The 17,112-nt window shown below is 44.1% G+C and overlaps 2 protein-coding genes across 2 annotated transcripts; both read right to left on the bottom strand.

Moving 5' to 3' along the window:
• Positions 1 to 172: 172 nt before the first annotated feature.
• Positions 173 to 4,055, bottom strand: LOC146299740 (rab GTPase-activating protein 1-like). The gene is made up of 9 exons (XM_084683361.1): positions 3,939 to 4,055; positions 3,455 to 3,746; positions 3,045 to 3,119; positions 2,395 to 2,505; positions 2,077 to 2,181; positions 1,902 to 1,985; positions 1,575 to 1,646; positions 1,057 to 1,308; positions 173 to 745 (listed from the first exon to the last, which is right to left on the bottom strand). The coding sequence occupies exons 2-9, from the start codon at positions 3,563 to 3,565 to the stop codon at positions 533 to 535; spliced, it is 1,023 nt and encodes a 340-aa protein (XP_084539487.1). The 5' UTR covers positions 3,566 to 3,746; positions 3,939 to 4,055; the 3' UTR covers positions 173 to 532.
• A 2,976-nt stretch (positions 4,056 to 7,031) lies between these two features.
• Positions 7,032 to 7,876, bottom strand: LOC146299739 (protein FAM163A-like). The gene is made up of 2 exons (XM_084683416.1): positions 7,769 to 7,876; positions 7,032 to 7,409 (listed from the first exon to the last, which is right to left on the bottom strand). The coding sequence occupies exons 1-2, from the start codon at positions 7,859 to 7,861 to the stop codon at positions 7,032 to 7,034; spliced, it is 471 nt and encodes a 156-aa protein (XP_084539542.1). The 5' UTR covers positions 7,862 to 7,876.
• Between the last annotated feature and the right edge of the window lie 9,236 nt (positions 7,877 to 17,112).

Raw genomic sequence — 17,112 nt, 5'->3', positions numbered from 1 at the left:
ATGTCATCATGTTAATCCTTGCTGATGGGAAGAAAATGTCAAAGTGAAAGTGGAACACATGCTCGTGGGAATATCCGTTTGAAGAACATCCCATCATTTGAAAACAACAGCTTGATAGTAAATATTAATCATGACAAAACAGGGGGGTTTATGCCACACAAATTTAGGTTGGGTGATTTTCACCTATTTATTTACATCAAGTAAATACACATATAGTACATACTGTACATACATTTTTCCTTCACTTATAGATGTTTTTTACTGTGCAAACATTGGGTGCATTACTTTTGTATTTTGTATGTTATTGACAGAGGAAACCATAATAGCTCAGTTTCAAGTACCTGGCTATGAGTGCCTTCATTGCAGGCAACCCAATGTGAGACTGCCCCCTAGTGCACACAAAAGGTTTTGTGAATCAAACCACAGGAAATACACTGGTCACAACTAACAAAAACCCCTGAAAAATCCATGGGCTGTCGGCAACCCCGTGGGTCTCAAGGAGTTAACAGTGTTCCACAATCAGAGGTTAGGGTTAGTGTAACGATCTCCTGGTGCTCCTGGAGCTCCAGGCAGACAGGGGGCCTCTGTGGAGCGTCTTTTCCAGGGAAAGGTCTCCGTCCCAGGGTACGCTGACCCCCTGCAGCCCCCCGCCAGCTGTCCTCAGGGTAGTGAGAGTCTTGTTAAACCAGTTTTTCTTAGATGCCTGGAGGTCACTGGTGAGGACTCTTGTCTGATGCTCCAGCTCCTGCAGGACAAAGGGAGTTAGAGAGACACTGTGGAAACTTCCAGACTGAAACTTGCAGACAAAAATGTCTAGACTTACTAACTTCTAGACAGTGGCTTCTATCATCCACGACAGGAAATAAGTTTAAGTCAGGAGGAGTGCAAAACACACCAGTTTAAAGGTAATTGAGGAGAGTTTGGCTCAGAGTCAATACTTGTCTGACTTATAAAGAGGTTTCATTGCTGTCGGTTAGTTGCATCCAATGCACCCTACGCATTTGGCAGTATCATAGTGATTAAGGTTCTGGTGTGTTGAGCTACAAGATAACTGACCTGGATCATGCAAGTGGCCTCCACCATCTGTAGCTTGGTCTGAACCAGCTCCTTCTCCAGCTCTTGAACCTGGGCTCTGAGAGACTCCTTCTCCTGGTCCAGCCGCTTGCCTGTGTGTGTGCGCTGGTCTGGTGGCACAGTACCAGAGGTAGGTAGGGTAGGTGTGTCTGTGGAACTGGTGTCGTCTGATGATGTGGGTCTGACGTCTGTGTTGAGGAGCTGGGTACAATGAGAACAAGCCTGCACAGCAATCTGGGGGTAGAGAAGGAGCGGGGTGGGGGTGGGGGTAAAGGGAGACACAGAGAGAGATGGAGAAAGAGAGAAAGAAAAAAAGAGGCAGGCGGGCAGATGACGAGAGAGGGTATTAATGAATTGACATGGAGACGGTTTTACATACTGTCTGTCAGTTTTCTACGATTTCAATATCCCCTATTCCAAATGTCCTAATAATAATAATACACTTGTGGTATTTTGCCAATTTTAAATCTAATTGAGAGTAGTATGGTTAGTGGCCTTACCCTCAGAGCGTCCAGCTCAACTCTCTCAGCACACTGCTGTTTCTCCAGCTGGTTGGTCAGTCGAGAACAGATCTGGAAGTAGAAAATGTGTCTTTAAATAAATCAGCAGGAAACTGTGATTACCTTTTCTTATGACAAACATTGTTCACCGTGTCTGATAGCTGAGATGTGGTTATTTTGCATTGTACCCAGTAAATACAAACCATTCCTTGACTCTGCAAGGTTTCCTTGATCAATGAAATACTTGGAAAACTGCACTTTGGATAACTGTGTCTGTCTAGTGAATAAAATGTTTAAAGGAATGGCATTTTTAAACATTTGATGTACCTGTTTGTAGTCTGTGATGATGCCTGATGACCTCATGACCTCCAGATGTGCTTTCTCCAGCTCCCTCTGGAACACCTCTTTCAGCTGGCAACAATAAAAGTAGGATCTGACTTTGCTGGCAGCTAGGAGATGACCCTTGACCTTGAACATTACCAGCCCTTGCTTGGTGTCTTACCATGGCAGCTTCCTCCTCCTTCGCTCTTTTCTCTCCCTGCGTCTCCTGCAGAAGCTTTCGGCTTTTAAGCAGCTCTTTAGTGATCTCATCCACTTGGTCCTCTGTCTGTCAACAAAGTACCTTGAGGTCAGAAGTCACGCTTAGGAATTTGGGGAAGGGTTCAAGGTCAGAGGTCATGGAAGGGAGAAGAGGGCTTGGGGACAGGGTTCATGAATGGGTAGAGTTGGCGGTAGAAGGTGTAGGACTAGGACACAAGAGAGTAAGGTAGGGGCGAATCTCAGGGTCAGCGGTCTGGGTCAGTTACTGGAGGACATTTACCTGGTCCAGAGCGTTCCTCAGGGAGATCTTACTGGTTACAAGTCTGTGAGCAAGACTGTCATTCTCCTGCTCCAGACGTAGACTGGCCTGCTGCAGCTCATGGTTCTCCCTCTGCCAAACACAACACTCAGTCAGGGTAAAACAAGAATGGGATCAAACCTATGTATCAAACTTGTGACCTTGCAATCTTCAGTCACTGCTGTGTACACCCGTCTTTTCTCAACATAACCTGTCAGTCACATTCTACCTCAACACCCAGTCAGACTTGACTGTACCTGAAAATGTAACTACATAGATTCCAGAATACAGAAGGATTAGAACACACAGAATGTAAACAACAAGTCATGCTTTCATGAAAAATGTTGTGCAGAACAGTAAGAACAAGTAGAGCAAAATGCAATCAGTCCGGTTGGGAGGATGAGAACAGGAGAGGTAGGTAAGAGCAAGAGCCGAGAGGGTGAGGCAGGTATAACCGGGGTGAAAGAGAATGTAGGTTTTGGTTGTATGATGATGGATGGTGTGTGTGTGTGTGTGTGGGGGGGGGTGATAGTGGGTGTGATTCAAACTGGTATCTGGTGAATGGGATGGGTGGGGTTGGTGTGGGGCAGGGGATGCTGGTGGGAACGTGGGAGCATGTGTGTGTATCTTACAAGGTATCTGTCAATAGGATCCTCCTTGTGCGGCCGCTGCTGGCTGGCTCTCAACTTGGCTTTCTTCACCGGAGCCTGCAGAGGGGAGGAACACTTACATCAACAGCTGCCAAGTGCAACTTCCACTCCGAGATAAGAGTTATCACAAACACGGGTGGTGGGAGATGGATGGAGTGACATAAGTACAACACTGATCCAATGGAGATCGTTGCCAAGACGGAGATAAATAAAGAGTTCTGGAAAGCTCAGATGAGTAACAATCTCTGCTCTGGAGAAGATCCTGTTGTCACGGCAATGAAAAAAGGTTGCGATTGTGTTATGGTCGTGTTCCCGGTGTGTTGCATAATGGTCATGTAATGATCGTGCTCGTGGTGTGTTATGTTGTGGTTGTGTTCAAGGTGTGATCCTACTGTGTGTTTGGGTTTAGACTCGGCCACCAGGCAGGCCAGGATCTCCTCCTCGGACATCTGGTCGACAATGTGAGCGTCGTATGCCACAGCGATGGACACCTCCTCCATCATCCTGACCAGCCTTTCACAGTCCTGCCCACAGGTGGGTAAACACACACACAGGAGCACTGACACACGCGCACACCCACACAATAACACTGACACACACTCAGGAGCACTCAGGAGCAGAGGAACACGGACACACACACACACACACACACACACACACAGGAACACTGACACACACTAACAACTAAACAGGCAGAATTGCAGTCAGACAGACAGGCAGCCAGGCAGACAGACAGACAGACAGACAGACAGACAGACAGAGAAAGACAGAGGTTAGCTGTGGTACAGCAGTTCAGATGTGAACCATGTTTCAGATCTAATGAAGCTACCGCAGGTCCGACAGCCATGGAGGAGATTCTCATGGAGGAGATCTCACCTCTGCTGAGATCCCAGATGACCAGGAATGTTTCAGGCAGAGTGTTGACGTTCAGGGAGCTGCAGGTCAGGTGCAGTCGACGGATACAAGGGTAAAGTCCAGCAGACACAGCTGAGATGACTCCACTGAGAGAAAGAGAGCAGGTCCAAAGGTGTACTCAGACAGGTGAAAAACACAGAGGCGCTCCCACAGGCAGGTAGAACTCCCTACGAAGCACACACTCACGCAGCTTGACTTGCTAGGTGAACACACACTCGCAGCACACACGGTGAGGTAGAGTAGACGATGAATGGGAAACGACTGGTTTGACAGGTGCGTATGAGATCTGTGGGACTGTTTTTAAGTGACAAACGCTTGGCCACGCCCCCTTCTAGTCCTTTCTACTCTGTCTGTTATCTATCTCTCCCAGTCCATGCTTCCACACCCTGAAACCCTATCACTGTGCATGAAACCCCTGAAAAAGTCCAAGGTGTGTGTGAGTGGTCTTTTTCAACTAAGGATAGTAAACTAGTAAGAACTGGACCTCATGGGGACATTTTCTTGGCCCCCACAACTTCAAGTTGTAATTCCAGGGTTGTTCAGGGTCTTCAGGGCTAAAATTAGCGTTAAAAGAGTTAGCTCTCACTAGGATAGTAAAACAAACCTGTGTGTGTGTGTGTGTGTGTCTGCATGTATGGGTGCATGAGCTGCATGTGAACATTTGACAACTGTGTACAAAGAGAAACTTACACGGGTGACCTCACGTGTTGCAATGATCTCACACCTCACCTTGGCATTTCATTTGACTTCTTTCTCATCACTCTACACTCTTCAGATTTCCTCTCTACCATATCCCACTTTTCTCTGGCCCGCCTGAGTCCATCCATGCTGGAGGGCTTCTTTGTTAACAGTGCATCTAGAGAGCCCCCCCCCCCCTCCTTTGTGTAAGGTGGGCTGGTCTCTGGTGGTATCTGGGATATTCCCCTAGGGTGTAGGTGTGATCTCCTCACAGCTATTGTCTCTGGAAGGAGCCGTTCTGCAGGAGTGACAACTGGTCCAGCAGGTATTGACAGTAATAACAAGAACATGGTGAATAACACACACCACAGTCTGATCTTATTTCTACACACTTTCTCTTTCCGTTTTACCTCCTAGCCCTTATTTTGTTTCAGTGGTGCTGTAAGAAATGTTGGGCCTTGGTAGTCTGTAGTGTCTTGGACCCTGTGTGTTGTTCTGTCAAACAAGTTCAACCTCCCAGCTACATGTGGGCCTAAATCTGTCTGAGTCATGTCACCCCCACTGTAGCCTGTCTTCCCTTAGTGAAAAAAGACACAGGGGTTTTCAGGCAGGTACAAACATTTATTTATCTTCAAAAAGGAACATTCTGTGAAATATGTGGACTTTTTTTTTGTAATTTGTACTGTTCTCAGAATATCTCAAATGTATTTTAATACAGAACAACCTCTGAAAATACTTATCTGGAAATAAAAGAGTAGATTAAAAAAGAGAAAAACATCATATACATCCACGTTCCTTGAAGTGATTCTAGATATCTGATTAATACAGGAATGGTGATTTCTAAAACTAAATATCTATTTCCTGGTCTAATCTGAGCAGCAGTGTCAGTGAAAGTGCTGCTCCAAACATTGAACCAAACATGATGTGTAGAAGACACTTAAATAAGCACATTAATTCATCATAATTATATCAATTTCTTTTTTTCACAACCTTGTCACCAAAGAATCATGAGGAGAGGGGTTGAGGTACAAAAGATAAAACGTGAGGAAGAGGACTTCAGCGGGAAGTACAGTGAGTGAGAATACCAAGCAAAATCATCCATTTTGATTAAATACTTTTCCCAATAGTCGTGCATAACTCAGAAGTGCTTGTTCCTTGGTATTATAATAAAGGGGATTCTTCAAACATTTCAGAAACACTCAGAGGAGCACAGAGCAGTAAGGGCCAGCACTGACAAGGGGGGAAGACTTGTGTTTGGCAACAAACCATTTTGTTTTACAAATCCATGATGAAACCTAAAACCAAACAGTCCCATCTCATGTGATTCCCTTCAGAGCTCTCTAAAGAGTTGCAGTTCACACAGAGCAAGTGGGATACTGGTTACTGGAAGTCTAGTTGTCAGAGACCCAAGATGACATACAAATAGCCCTCGTTTTGTTCCCAACGCCTTCACATTTTGGTGTTTAATGGAGAAAATCAAAGAAGGGGAGACAAAGAGAGAGAGAGAGAGAGAGATAGATAGAGAGAGAGAGAGAGAGAGAGAGAGAGAGAGAGAGAGAGAGAGAGAGAGCGAGAGAGAGAGAGAGAGAGCGAGAGAGAGAGAATTGCATGAAGCACAACGGGAAAACAGAAAGAAGAGGAAGTTGAGGGAGAAACTGAGGTGCAGCAGCAGAGTAACATGACATCACATGAGAGCTTGTCATCTGCTGCTACAGCAGTTGTTTTCCCCACTACAGCAAGACGTGGGCCTGCTGTAGAAGCTTCCCCGATGTCAATGCTCGGTCTGTGGGGTGAATCTGAGTTGGATGCAAAGGATCTGGATCTATCTGAGCTTCTTGCCATGTAGCAGAGAAACATGTATTAGTGTGTGCGTGAGTCTGTTTTTGAGTTGATGTGCAGTGTGTCTGTGTACAATTGCAGTGCATTTGTGCATCAGCACATGCAGTATACACTATACCAGTGGTATTTAACCCCAGTCTTCAGTGCCCACTGTCTTGTGTGTTTTAGTTGATTCCCTGCTCCAACACACCTGTAGTTATCAGGCTTCAGCAGAGCTTAATAACAAGCCAGTCATCAAGCCAGTATCAGGTGTGTTAGAGCAGGGGAACATCTAAAACATACACGACAGTGGGCCATGATGACCAGGCTTGAAGACTACTGCACTATATTATACTGTATCTGCAGTGTGTGTCTGTGTGTGTGTGTGCCTGCAGTCTGCTGCATGTGTGTCTGTGTGTGTGTATATGTGTTTGTGCGAGTATATGTGTGTGCGCCCTCAGCATGTGTGCTTACATGCAGTCTGCTGCACGTGTGTGTCTGTGTTTGAGTGTGTGTATGTGTGCGTGGGGGGGGGGCAGAGGGGGGAGGGGGGCAGGGTCAGACCTGGGTGCTGTAGGGCCTGGTGACAGGGTACATGTCCACAGGGCTGTAGTAGCCCAGAGGGGAGGGGCCCTGAGGGGTTACGGACAGGGGCAGACACACCCCTGGGTTGTCGTAGTGATAGGTGTGGAAGCCCAGGCGCTCCCCTCCATTGCGCATGTCGTCTGTGAGTCCGGAGCGGAGGTAGCAGGGGGAGCAGGTGGGACAGTAGTTGTGGAGGGGTCCTGGGTCCAGAGGCTCCAGGGAGAGAGAGGTGGAGGCAAGTCCGTCAATCCCAGCAGCGTTGCACACGTTGCAGGCGCTGTGGAGCTGGGACTCCTGCCCCACCACAGAGCCCACATCCACTTCTGATTCATTCTTTTTGCAGCAGTAGTACTGGAATACAAGGAGAGAGGGAGAATGGGAGAGAGACAGGGAGATGAAGAGAAGGAGCAATGGAGATTGGGGCAAGAAAGAGGAGGGAGATGAAAAAAGAGAAATAATGAGGGAGACAGGGAGAAAAGAGAATGGATTAGAATACAACTTTATTGTCCGTCCAGGATGGGAATTTGGACTTTGTCATCAATTTCCATAAAAAATATCACCTACAGATAGACTACCCAATTAACTAAATACATTCTATACATTCACTAAAAGCTTAACACACAGCCAACCTCTACTCTGAGAGGTAAAGAGGTAGTGAAGACACAAGGAGACACAGAGGCATACACACAAATGCATACACACAGTGTTACCTGGAGCCTACAGTAACAGAGTACTGCTACAATACACAGCAGTATCACCGCGGCAAGAATTCCTCCAGTTATGACAACAGTTCCAGCTGTCATTCGACCAGCTCTCCATCAAACCCTGGAGAGAGAGGTAGGAGGGAGAGATGAGAGAGATAAATATAAAAAGAAAAACTAAGAAAGAGACACAGAATGAGACAGTGAAATCAACATCATTCATTAGCTATAGGTCTAATTGAACTGAAAGTAAGCTTGCATCTTAATAAGTACCAGTAAGCAACAGAACTGTACTCACGTTCAACAATGGGTTCTGAGATACCTAGAAAGACAGAGATTACAACCAAATTAGTTTTCATTGAATTCTGTAGACAAGTTTGTTTCCATTTAGGAAACAAACTTTATATCAGGCAAACATAGAAAGTCAGATCGTGCAGGGCCACTTACATCAGAAGAGCGCTTAGAAAGGGAGGAGCCTGAGAAGGGGGAGGGGCATACGAGGCCTGTGGGATCAGTGGTCTCGAAACCTCCTCTAACTGTGACTCCTGGAGAGAAATGGAGAGAGAGATAGAGGTGGAGGACAGAGAAAGAGAGAGAGTGAAAGAAAAATTAAAGAGAACAGTTATTTGCTTGAAATATATAAATGTGATAATTAAAGGCAAATATCTAAGAGGGGTGGAAGTTTAAGCAATGCCAAACACCTCCACAAGATGTCAGTGGCGAATACAGTGCAACAGTGTGGTGTGGATCTATTTAAAATTCCAAGAATCTCTATGTGTGTGTGTGTGTATGTGTGTTTGTGACTCGATTAACTGGGCATTGTATGAAGTCAAAATGCGGCAGGTGTATGGCTCAGGCCCCAAGGACATGCTGGTAAAATGTTAAGGTAAAAATATGGGTTGGCTTTATGTCCATCACCAGAATAAAAGCTAGCTACCTATCTGGTTGTCAGCAGCTAACATTACCTAGATATACTATGCATTTGCATGACAGAAGAGCAGAAGTTAGCATGATGTAATTCCAAGTTCCAACAGGATAATAGTAGAGGGAGGTATATTTTCATTAACATCTCAGTCCCAATTTTAAAAAGCCAAATTTAGACCTAGAAATAGTCAGCATGTGTATTATTGCTTCCTGCTTACACTCCCCTCAGCAGGCACATTCATGTCGTTCAGGAGAATGAGCGGGCTAGAGAACATGCTATAGCCAGAGGACCTGGTCTATGACCTGCTGCTTCTACTCAAGAGTAGCTTGGTGACGACGAGTGTTAGTGTGTGTCTGTCTGTCTGTGTGTGTGTGTGTGTGTGTGTGTAGGTCTCCACATCAGGCAACTCTTCCTGTGCTGTATCTCCCTTGCGTCATCGCACTAAATTATATACAGAATAGGCCAGGTTAATGCAGTTAAAAGCAATGTGAAGTCTTTCTTTCTCTCTCTCTTTTTCTCTTCACCTTATCCTCTCTCCTTTATCTCACTCGACCTCGCTTGTTCTCTTTGCGATGCATTCCTCCCTCTCTCTTTCATATGGTTCTCTTACTCCAACCCCTATTTCTCTTCTCTCCCCTCTTTCACCTCCCACTCACTGTCCTTTGCATTGCCTCAAATTGGTTCCTCTCTCTGTCTGTCTGGCCTATGTCAAACCAAATCTTAACCACCTCCAAGCTCTCTCAGGTTAGGAGAAGAACATATTGGATTCGTAAGGAGAGAGAGGAGCCCAATTAGATAAAAGATCTCGTGGCTGATTCTGAAGTTAGACACAAACCTCCCTGTAGCCCTTAGCCATAGATAACATGGAAGATTTGGTAATGGAGGAGACCAGGAAGGAAACAGACCAGGCTGGGGTCTGGTTCACAAGACAAGCCTAAAGAAAGATTTTGATTTGACAACCCCACACATGTTGGCAGGTGTAAGCACACACACCTGAAAACATAAAACACACACAAATGAATACATGTAAATGTACACATGCTTCAGAGCCCACAATGGGGCGGACTGTGTTCTTAGTTCCTCAAGAAGGATCTGTCTAAAAAGCATACATTATTCACCTGAGGAAGTGAAGGAAACCATGGACGAAGAGAAGGAAGAAAAGACAGAAAAGAGAGCAATAGAAGAAAGAGAGAAATAGACAGGAAGAGAGCAAAATAGGGAGAAAGAGTGAAAGAGAGATGGAGAGAGGGACACAGGAAGAGAGAGAGTGAAAGAGGGAATATTTCCTTCTCATGTCACTGACGAGCAAAAGAACTACCACGATCTTTCATCGGATACGGCTCCAGTATTAGGTGGTGGTGTATATGGATTGCTGTATCTGTGTTCAGCTTAGGTTGAAAAAGCTGGCTTTAGCTGGACTTTGTCAGCAATGCTTTCACTTTCTCTCTCTTTCTGTTACAACACTGAGGCTGCAGATCAATAAATACACACAGCCGACACACACACACACACACACACAAACACATACACACACAGATGACACACACACAGCCTACACAGGCGGGTGGATCGGTTACATACAGCTATCTGTTAGACTGTCTGCTTGCTAACTGTCCACCTTGACCTCTGTCCACCATGCCCTCGATCCATCTTGCCCTTGGTTCCTCTCCATACTGGCAGGCATCACAGCAGCTCCAATAGGTGTGTCCTGTCTGGACTCTAAGTCTAGCTGCCCACTGTCTCTACTGGTCTGGTGAGCAGCGGCGTCACAGTGGCATCTGGGAGAGGAGTCATATACTCATTCTTTCCCTCTCCATGTGAGCTGAAACTCGCCAAATCTTTTTCCCACCCAAAACACACACACACAGAGTAAAGCTCCATGACAACTGAAATACGTAAGAGGCACCATCAAGAATCATCAATAATGTCTGTATACATTAATAAAGTTAATAAAGTGACTCACAGTGATATTCATTCACAAGCCAGCTATGCTTAGTAAATCCCACTGTTCTCAATCACAGTCCATCTCTGCAGCTCAGGGCAGCTTTCATCACCAGTGTCACACGGCTGAGGGCAGGTTGGAGGTCACCTGCTGGTCATAATGGGTTGTCCCAGAACGCAGTCTCCATCCCGCTCTCCCTATCCCTCTCTTTGTCTGTCTCTCCGTCTCTCTGTTTGTTTCACTCTCTATCTTTCACTAAAAAGCTATGTCTATGTTGATCTCTATTTCACTCAACCTCTCTTTCACCCAGGCAGATGTACACCATGAGGATGTGACAGACAGACAGACAGAGAGACAGACAGACAGGCACACAGGCAGACAGATTTAAAGCTTATAAAAATGCCAGAGAAGAGCTCTGATAGTCAGGCAACACATGAGTAGATCCCTGATATATCCACTCTTAAATAATCATATGAATATTTCGGTGAGGTGGCCTCGAACTATGCGCTGAAAATCACAGTGATCCTGCAATTTTAAAGCCCAGAGTCTTCAATTATTCAAATATCATTCCTTTAACAATATTTTTCCATCACCGGGTGATTTATCCAGGTAGTAAAAGTCAAGGAGGCTCTCTAGCTACTGCTAGAGAAGCACTCATGGCTGCGTGTAAGGAGAGAAACACAGCCACATCTAGGACAGACACACCACTCGCAAAAATGAACAATGGCACAGCCACAAGGTAGGGAGAGAGAGAAGAAAAAAAAATACAACTATGTTTTCATTGTCAAATAGCCTATAGAGGATTCAATCATACCTCCAATCATGTGACTGTCAGTCATCCCTCACTGTGCATGGGATTGGTGCTTCCGCTCAATCTGAGAGGAAGCAGTCATATGTGCAAGGAGCTCACTGGAACACCTGAGGCATGATGTCTTGGTGGTTAGTTTCAGTATAATGCACAGTAGTCTTCAAAGTGAGGACTTACTACCTTACTCTTTGGATGGTACAGCTGTGACACACCCATGTATGAGTATGTACACACACCACGCACACATCAAACACACACACACCTCACCTGTAGAAATCACCATCAGGGGGAAAGCATCCTGGCAACCTTCCTGCAAAGCCCTCTGGGAAAAGACAAATGAAATCATCAGTATGGACATCATCATCAGGACTGGACTGTGACAACTCTGAAGACCAATCAAGCGACAGCTTCATCTGAATAGTGGTCCTGGTTCTAGAAAGTGACCTGTTAGTTCTGTATAGAGGGATACAGGAATGTGACTGTGTTCAGTCCAGTCATTAGTAAGTAGGACAACTTCATTTCTCTACAACCACATATGACACTTGGGGAAGTATTCTTTGTGGGAAAATCAATAACGAGATGATCAAGGTGGAGATGATGGGTGTTAAGAGTGATGTGTTTGTGTCTGTGAAAGAGTGAGTGCGTTTTCAAAGGCAGTTACCTATTTCACACAAAATGAAGAATGATAAGTCAGCACCTAGTAGAGAGAGGACCATAGACTGTGTGATATACCACATCAACCACAACATCACTTCTCTCACGTTCACTTTAACTCAATTAAGACCATGACAGAGATGAGGGGTGGCCGTTACAGCATGGGAACCAAGAACAGGCGCTCAATGAATCCATTCAAATCTTACCTCTCTGACTCAAGCCTCTGTATCTCAGTGTTAGAGAACCCGTGAGTTAATCTTTTATCATCCCCGCCGGTTTGATGTTCCTAGGAAAAGGCTATGTCGCTTTAGCCCTCACTGTATTGTGCGCTGATCTGCTTGGTTAGCAGAAAGGATTCCCCTGTTCATTACCGAGAGCTTCTCCTGTTCAACGGCGGTACTCTCTGGTCTTGCAGGCAATTCCTTTTTTCCACGTTCATCTGCTTCAAAGTGGCGAAAGGGTGTGGATTATCATCGCATCTCCCCGGTGGAAGCAGTGAAGTGAGAGACATTCATCCGGATGGAGAGTGTCACAGATCGGCATGGCTCCGTCCACAGTGCGGTTCACCGCAGGGAGTATAGCTACCGCTGCTGGTCCCTCGGGGAAACGCAACAGTGTGGAATGGCAGTAGGCTACCTTAATGGGGGTGGGGGTGGGGGTGGGAGCGGTTAACGCCAGACGCGAAACCGTTAAAGCAGGACACAATCAACGACGTCACCGTGCATACGATAAAGATAAACCAGTCATAATAATGTGTTACATAGATATCCATCTACTTTATTATTCCAGAACTAAATCATTTACTCAAACGTTTGACTGAGTAGCCAAATGGATTAAGAATTTAATTAACTGAAATAAAAGTGAATTGTATAGGCCTACGCCTTACCTTCACACAATCTAGAAACTGAAAGCTTGTGTGCTAAAACACTTGAAAAGTTTTGAACCTATATACTCTCGTGAAGCTGGTGCTGAAATTGGGTCAGGCCTTCAGGATCGCACAGGAGAGGGAAGTTGTTCGTCTACTTGTCGCCACTTAACTTTTAAGGTAATAGTTTCTCAGGATTTTTTATTTTTATTTTTCAGCTATTGTAGTTTGATCTTAGTCTGTCTGAATGCCAATAAAGTCTGTTCGAAATCAAAACATGATTTTGGGAAAGAAAATTAAATTTCTGACTGAGTCTAGAACACATTGTAATAGCCTGGGGATCGGCGGAGATTATGCCCCAGTGTTAGGACAATTTCTGTCTCTCGCTTTCGAGCTGTCCGGAGTCGGTTTTATGGTCGGCGATTTGATGAAGATGCGAGAGCCTGCGGGTAGCGGTTATTGCTGCTCCCACTGAATAAAGGAGTCCACACTTTACAGCAGCTGAGACGACACAGTCCACTGCCTTGATTAATTCCAAATCTGCACCACACACACAAACCTTGCCCATCAATTTATCTCACATGATCATAAACATGTCCATCCTTTCCTGCCTTCTCTCAGACACAGAGAAATTGTGGGATATTTAGAGAGAGAGACATGGACAGGGACAAAACTGAGAAAGATGAGTGAGAGAGGTGTCGTTTGTGTGTCGGGGTGAGAGAGAGATGGAGAGATATGTGGAGTGCGTGAATGTGTGGGTGAGCAAGTTGGGGGAGCGAAAGCACAACATTCTCACCGCATGACTTCAGTTCACTACTGGCCTTGCAGGCTTCCAAAAATGAAATTAGAATGACAACAGGAATGTTAGCTCCCTGGAATGTGCCGTAGCCTACCTCCATAGTCGAACTGGCCACTAACATGCCCCCTGGTGGTCGCAGTGCCATTAACCAAGTCGTTGGGAAAAGGTAAAAAATAAGTTATAAAATAGCTACCTACCGCAACTTTACATACCGTAAATTAAAGCAAACGATTAGTAGCCTACACTAAAATAAAATACAGGATATCTATAATGACTAGATTGAGAATAAAGAACATTATTGCAACTACACACAATCATTCTCCATTGTGGTATGGGCAATGCTTGTGGTTTGAAGGAGATAGCGAGTGATAGTGACGTTACTTAGATGTACATGTTCACAAGATAACTGTGTAATGAAATTCCTTGGTAAAATAATTATGAAATTTCCCAGAATCAGAAACAACGGCACACAATTTGTAGACTTTTTCCACATCACATAGACCTTTTTATAAATGTCAACATGTTATTATGCACCTTTGAGTGTGTATATGTATGGTTTATAAATAAGGCACAGTAAAGCATAAAGTTGCTTTAAGAGTAACACATTATTTGGCAATCCCAATTCTAGCACTTGTCACTCCAAACCAGCCTCAACCTACATGGTTTAACCCAGTTAAAAGACTACTATGTGGCCACACTACAAGCCAAAGTGCACCATTCCAACCACAAAGACTTGACACAGTGTGGGACTTAGGTTGCAAGACTTTGCAACCAAGTGTTTTTCTTAACCAAGGTCATGCCCTCGCTAGTCTTTGGCGCTGAGGAGCTTGAGAAGTTCAGTTCTGTAACAAGAGCTGTAGAATATTCAATCTGGAAACAATCATACATTAACCTTGAATATTTTTGTTATACTGATATTTGGCATGTTGTTATGGAAAAGGAAGGCTACTTTCCTTTCAGATTCAGTAAGACATGGCAAACAATCTACCAGAAATATTAAAATACTTAAATCCCCTAGTGATTTCAATTCTTTGAGCAATAACATTTTAGCTGTACAACTTGATAGTCGTCAGGCTCTAGCACCTTCTAACAGCAGGAATCATAATAAGTTTGCCTATTGGCTGCATATTATATATGTTTTTCTCTATTTACGATAAATTCTGTCCTCTGACCTTTGTGCCTCCGAGAGACTTTGCCAGTGTGTTATCTGGTAATTATTGTTGCATTGTTGAGATGCACTTGTTGATTCTTCCCAATCAGCCAGTTGTCTAATACCCAGAACCTGAAGTCAAAGCATTGCAGCGGAGTGTTACAGGTGCCTGACAATTGTGGCCCAACACATGTCACTTGCTGTACACTGACCTTCAAACTGGACTAACTGCTTGACCTAAGAGCACCTCACGCTTCACTCACCTGTACATTTGTGCTTTGCAGTACCTGCAAAACGGCCACTTTTTGCATGTTGTATTTGATGCTATTTGAGGCTATGCTGTTGCCACTTTTGTACTGTTCCATCATCAGATTTATGCAATATTGCAGTTGAGATGATGTTACTTTTGCACTGTGTCTGGTAAAAATACAGACCGTTTTGTGGGACTAACCACTGAAATACTGTTAGAACTGTGCCTTTCTGGGGACAAACGTGTTAAACTCTGTGTAAATTGTCTTAGATTTATGAACTCTGTATGCAAATATACACGTTTCATAGATCCCAAGTTAGTAGCCTACTGATTGTGCATGTGAAGGAGCTTGTTGTCAACAAGGTTTAAACTCCCATATTTTACCCTTTTATTTTAATTTGCTGTCTGGTGCCTCTTCTGGCCATGTCCCAGATTTTAAAAGACATTTCACCTCAGCGGTCACTTTCCTGGTGTGACAGGTGCTACTGTCCCTTTAAGAGAAAGTAAATGACTGCACCCAAGGCATGATGCACCTGATAGGCAGCCCGAGCCTTTATCATGTATGGTGGGTAGCAATCAAACTCCATTTGTTAGTTTGAGGTGTTGTTTCCTCTGTGCCATATAGTTTAACCTCAAAACAACTTTTAGTTGAATAATTAATGCTTCTATGTTGTTTTAGCATGCAGGGTTGCTGTGTGTGTGGGGCAAATTCAGGGATGGTCCTTTTCCCTTGTCAACTGTAAGACTTGATGTCCCATCTTTCCCCCGTGAGGAAAAGTTATTTTGGTGCCTTATTAGGTTTCAGCAAGAAAACGCTTTTTAAACTGTTAAAATAAAAGTGAAACTGATACATCGTGAATCTATATTTTTGCTTTAATGTTTAAAGCTTGCAAGGGGGTTAATTTGTGTAACACCAACGACCACCTTGTAATGCTGAGTGAATAAGTTTGATAAACAAGAACAAGTTAGTTGCCTAACTGGTCACTCAACAGGTCAAAAATAACATAATTGCCAAAAAAGAAAAATGTCAAAACAAATAATGTTGAAATCTCTTTCTTTTTGACCTGCCCCTTAGGAGCTCTGTGTTCTCTTAAGTGCTGTGAGTTCATTTTTTCAATGTGTGAACTTTGATGATGCTTCATTGAATTGGCAGGTGATAAGTGACATACCAAGCAGACTTGGTGTGGTGCTGGATGAGTCCTCGACCTGGTTTTCCAAAACTGACTACCTGACCAGGATTTTTATTGTGCTACAGACTGTTAAAAAAATAAGATTTTCTGTTTACCTTTGACGCATGTTCCTAGTCTTGTTCCAGAGATCTAAACCTGCTAAATGGTTGCAATAGTACAATTGTCAAACCTGTGTTCACATTTCACTAACGATTAACTTGCCACATCTTTAAGAGTGGAGTTTTACATTTACATTTATTGATTTAGCAGACGCTTTTATCCAAAGCGACTTACAAGAAAGAGCTTTACAAAAAGTGCATAGGTCAATGATCATAAACAACGAGATAGCCCCCCCAAAAATGCGGGTAGCCAAAACATGAAGCATACACTGTGAAAAGCAAATAAGAGACAAAGGGTAAAACCAGAAGAGCATGTATTTAAACAATTACAATTAAACAACATGATCCTCGAAAGTGCTTTAAGTGTGCCTGGAGGAAAGAAAGCAACACAAATATAATTCACAGCGTGTACAAGTAGTTAAATCAGTTACGACTAGCCAACAAGTGGAACAAGTCCCTCAATAAGTGTCATTGTGTTCCTGGAGGAAATAAACTGATCCAACAAATCTTTCTTAAGTACCTTTGTACTCCCGGAACAAGTAAGTCATTAGCCTTTTGAGTTAAAAGTTAAGATGAAGACTATTGTGGTTGTTTTTCTGACCTAATTTACAACCATTTAAATATTTGTTTCATGGTTTTCAATCAGACTCCATTGAAAAAACATTGTTTTAA

This window comes from Hypomesus nipponensis, chromosome 3, assembly GCF_054491055.1.
Source record: "Hypomesus nipponensis isolate SF chromosome 3, ASM5449105v1, whole genome shotgun sequence".
Lineage (NCBI taxonomy): Eukaryota > Metazoa > Chordata > Actinopteri > Osmeriformes > Osmeridae > Hypomesus > Hypomesus nipponensis.
Note: the sequence above shows the minus strand (reverse complement) of the source record. Positions and strands in the feature narration are given on the sequence as shown.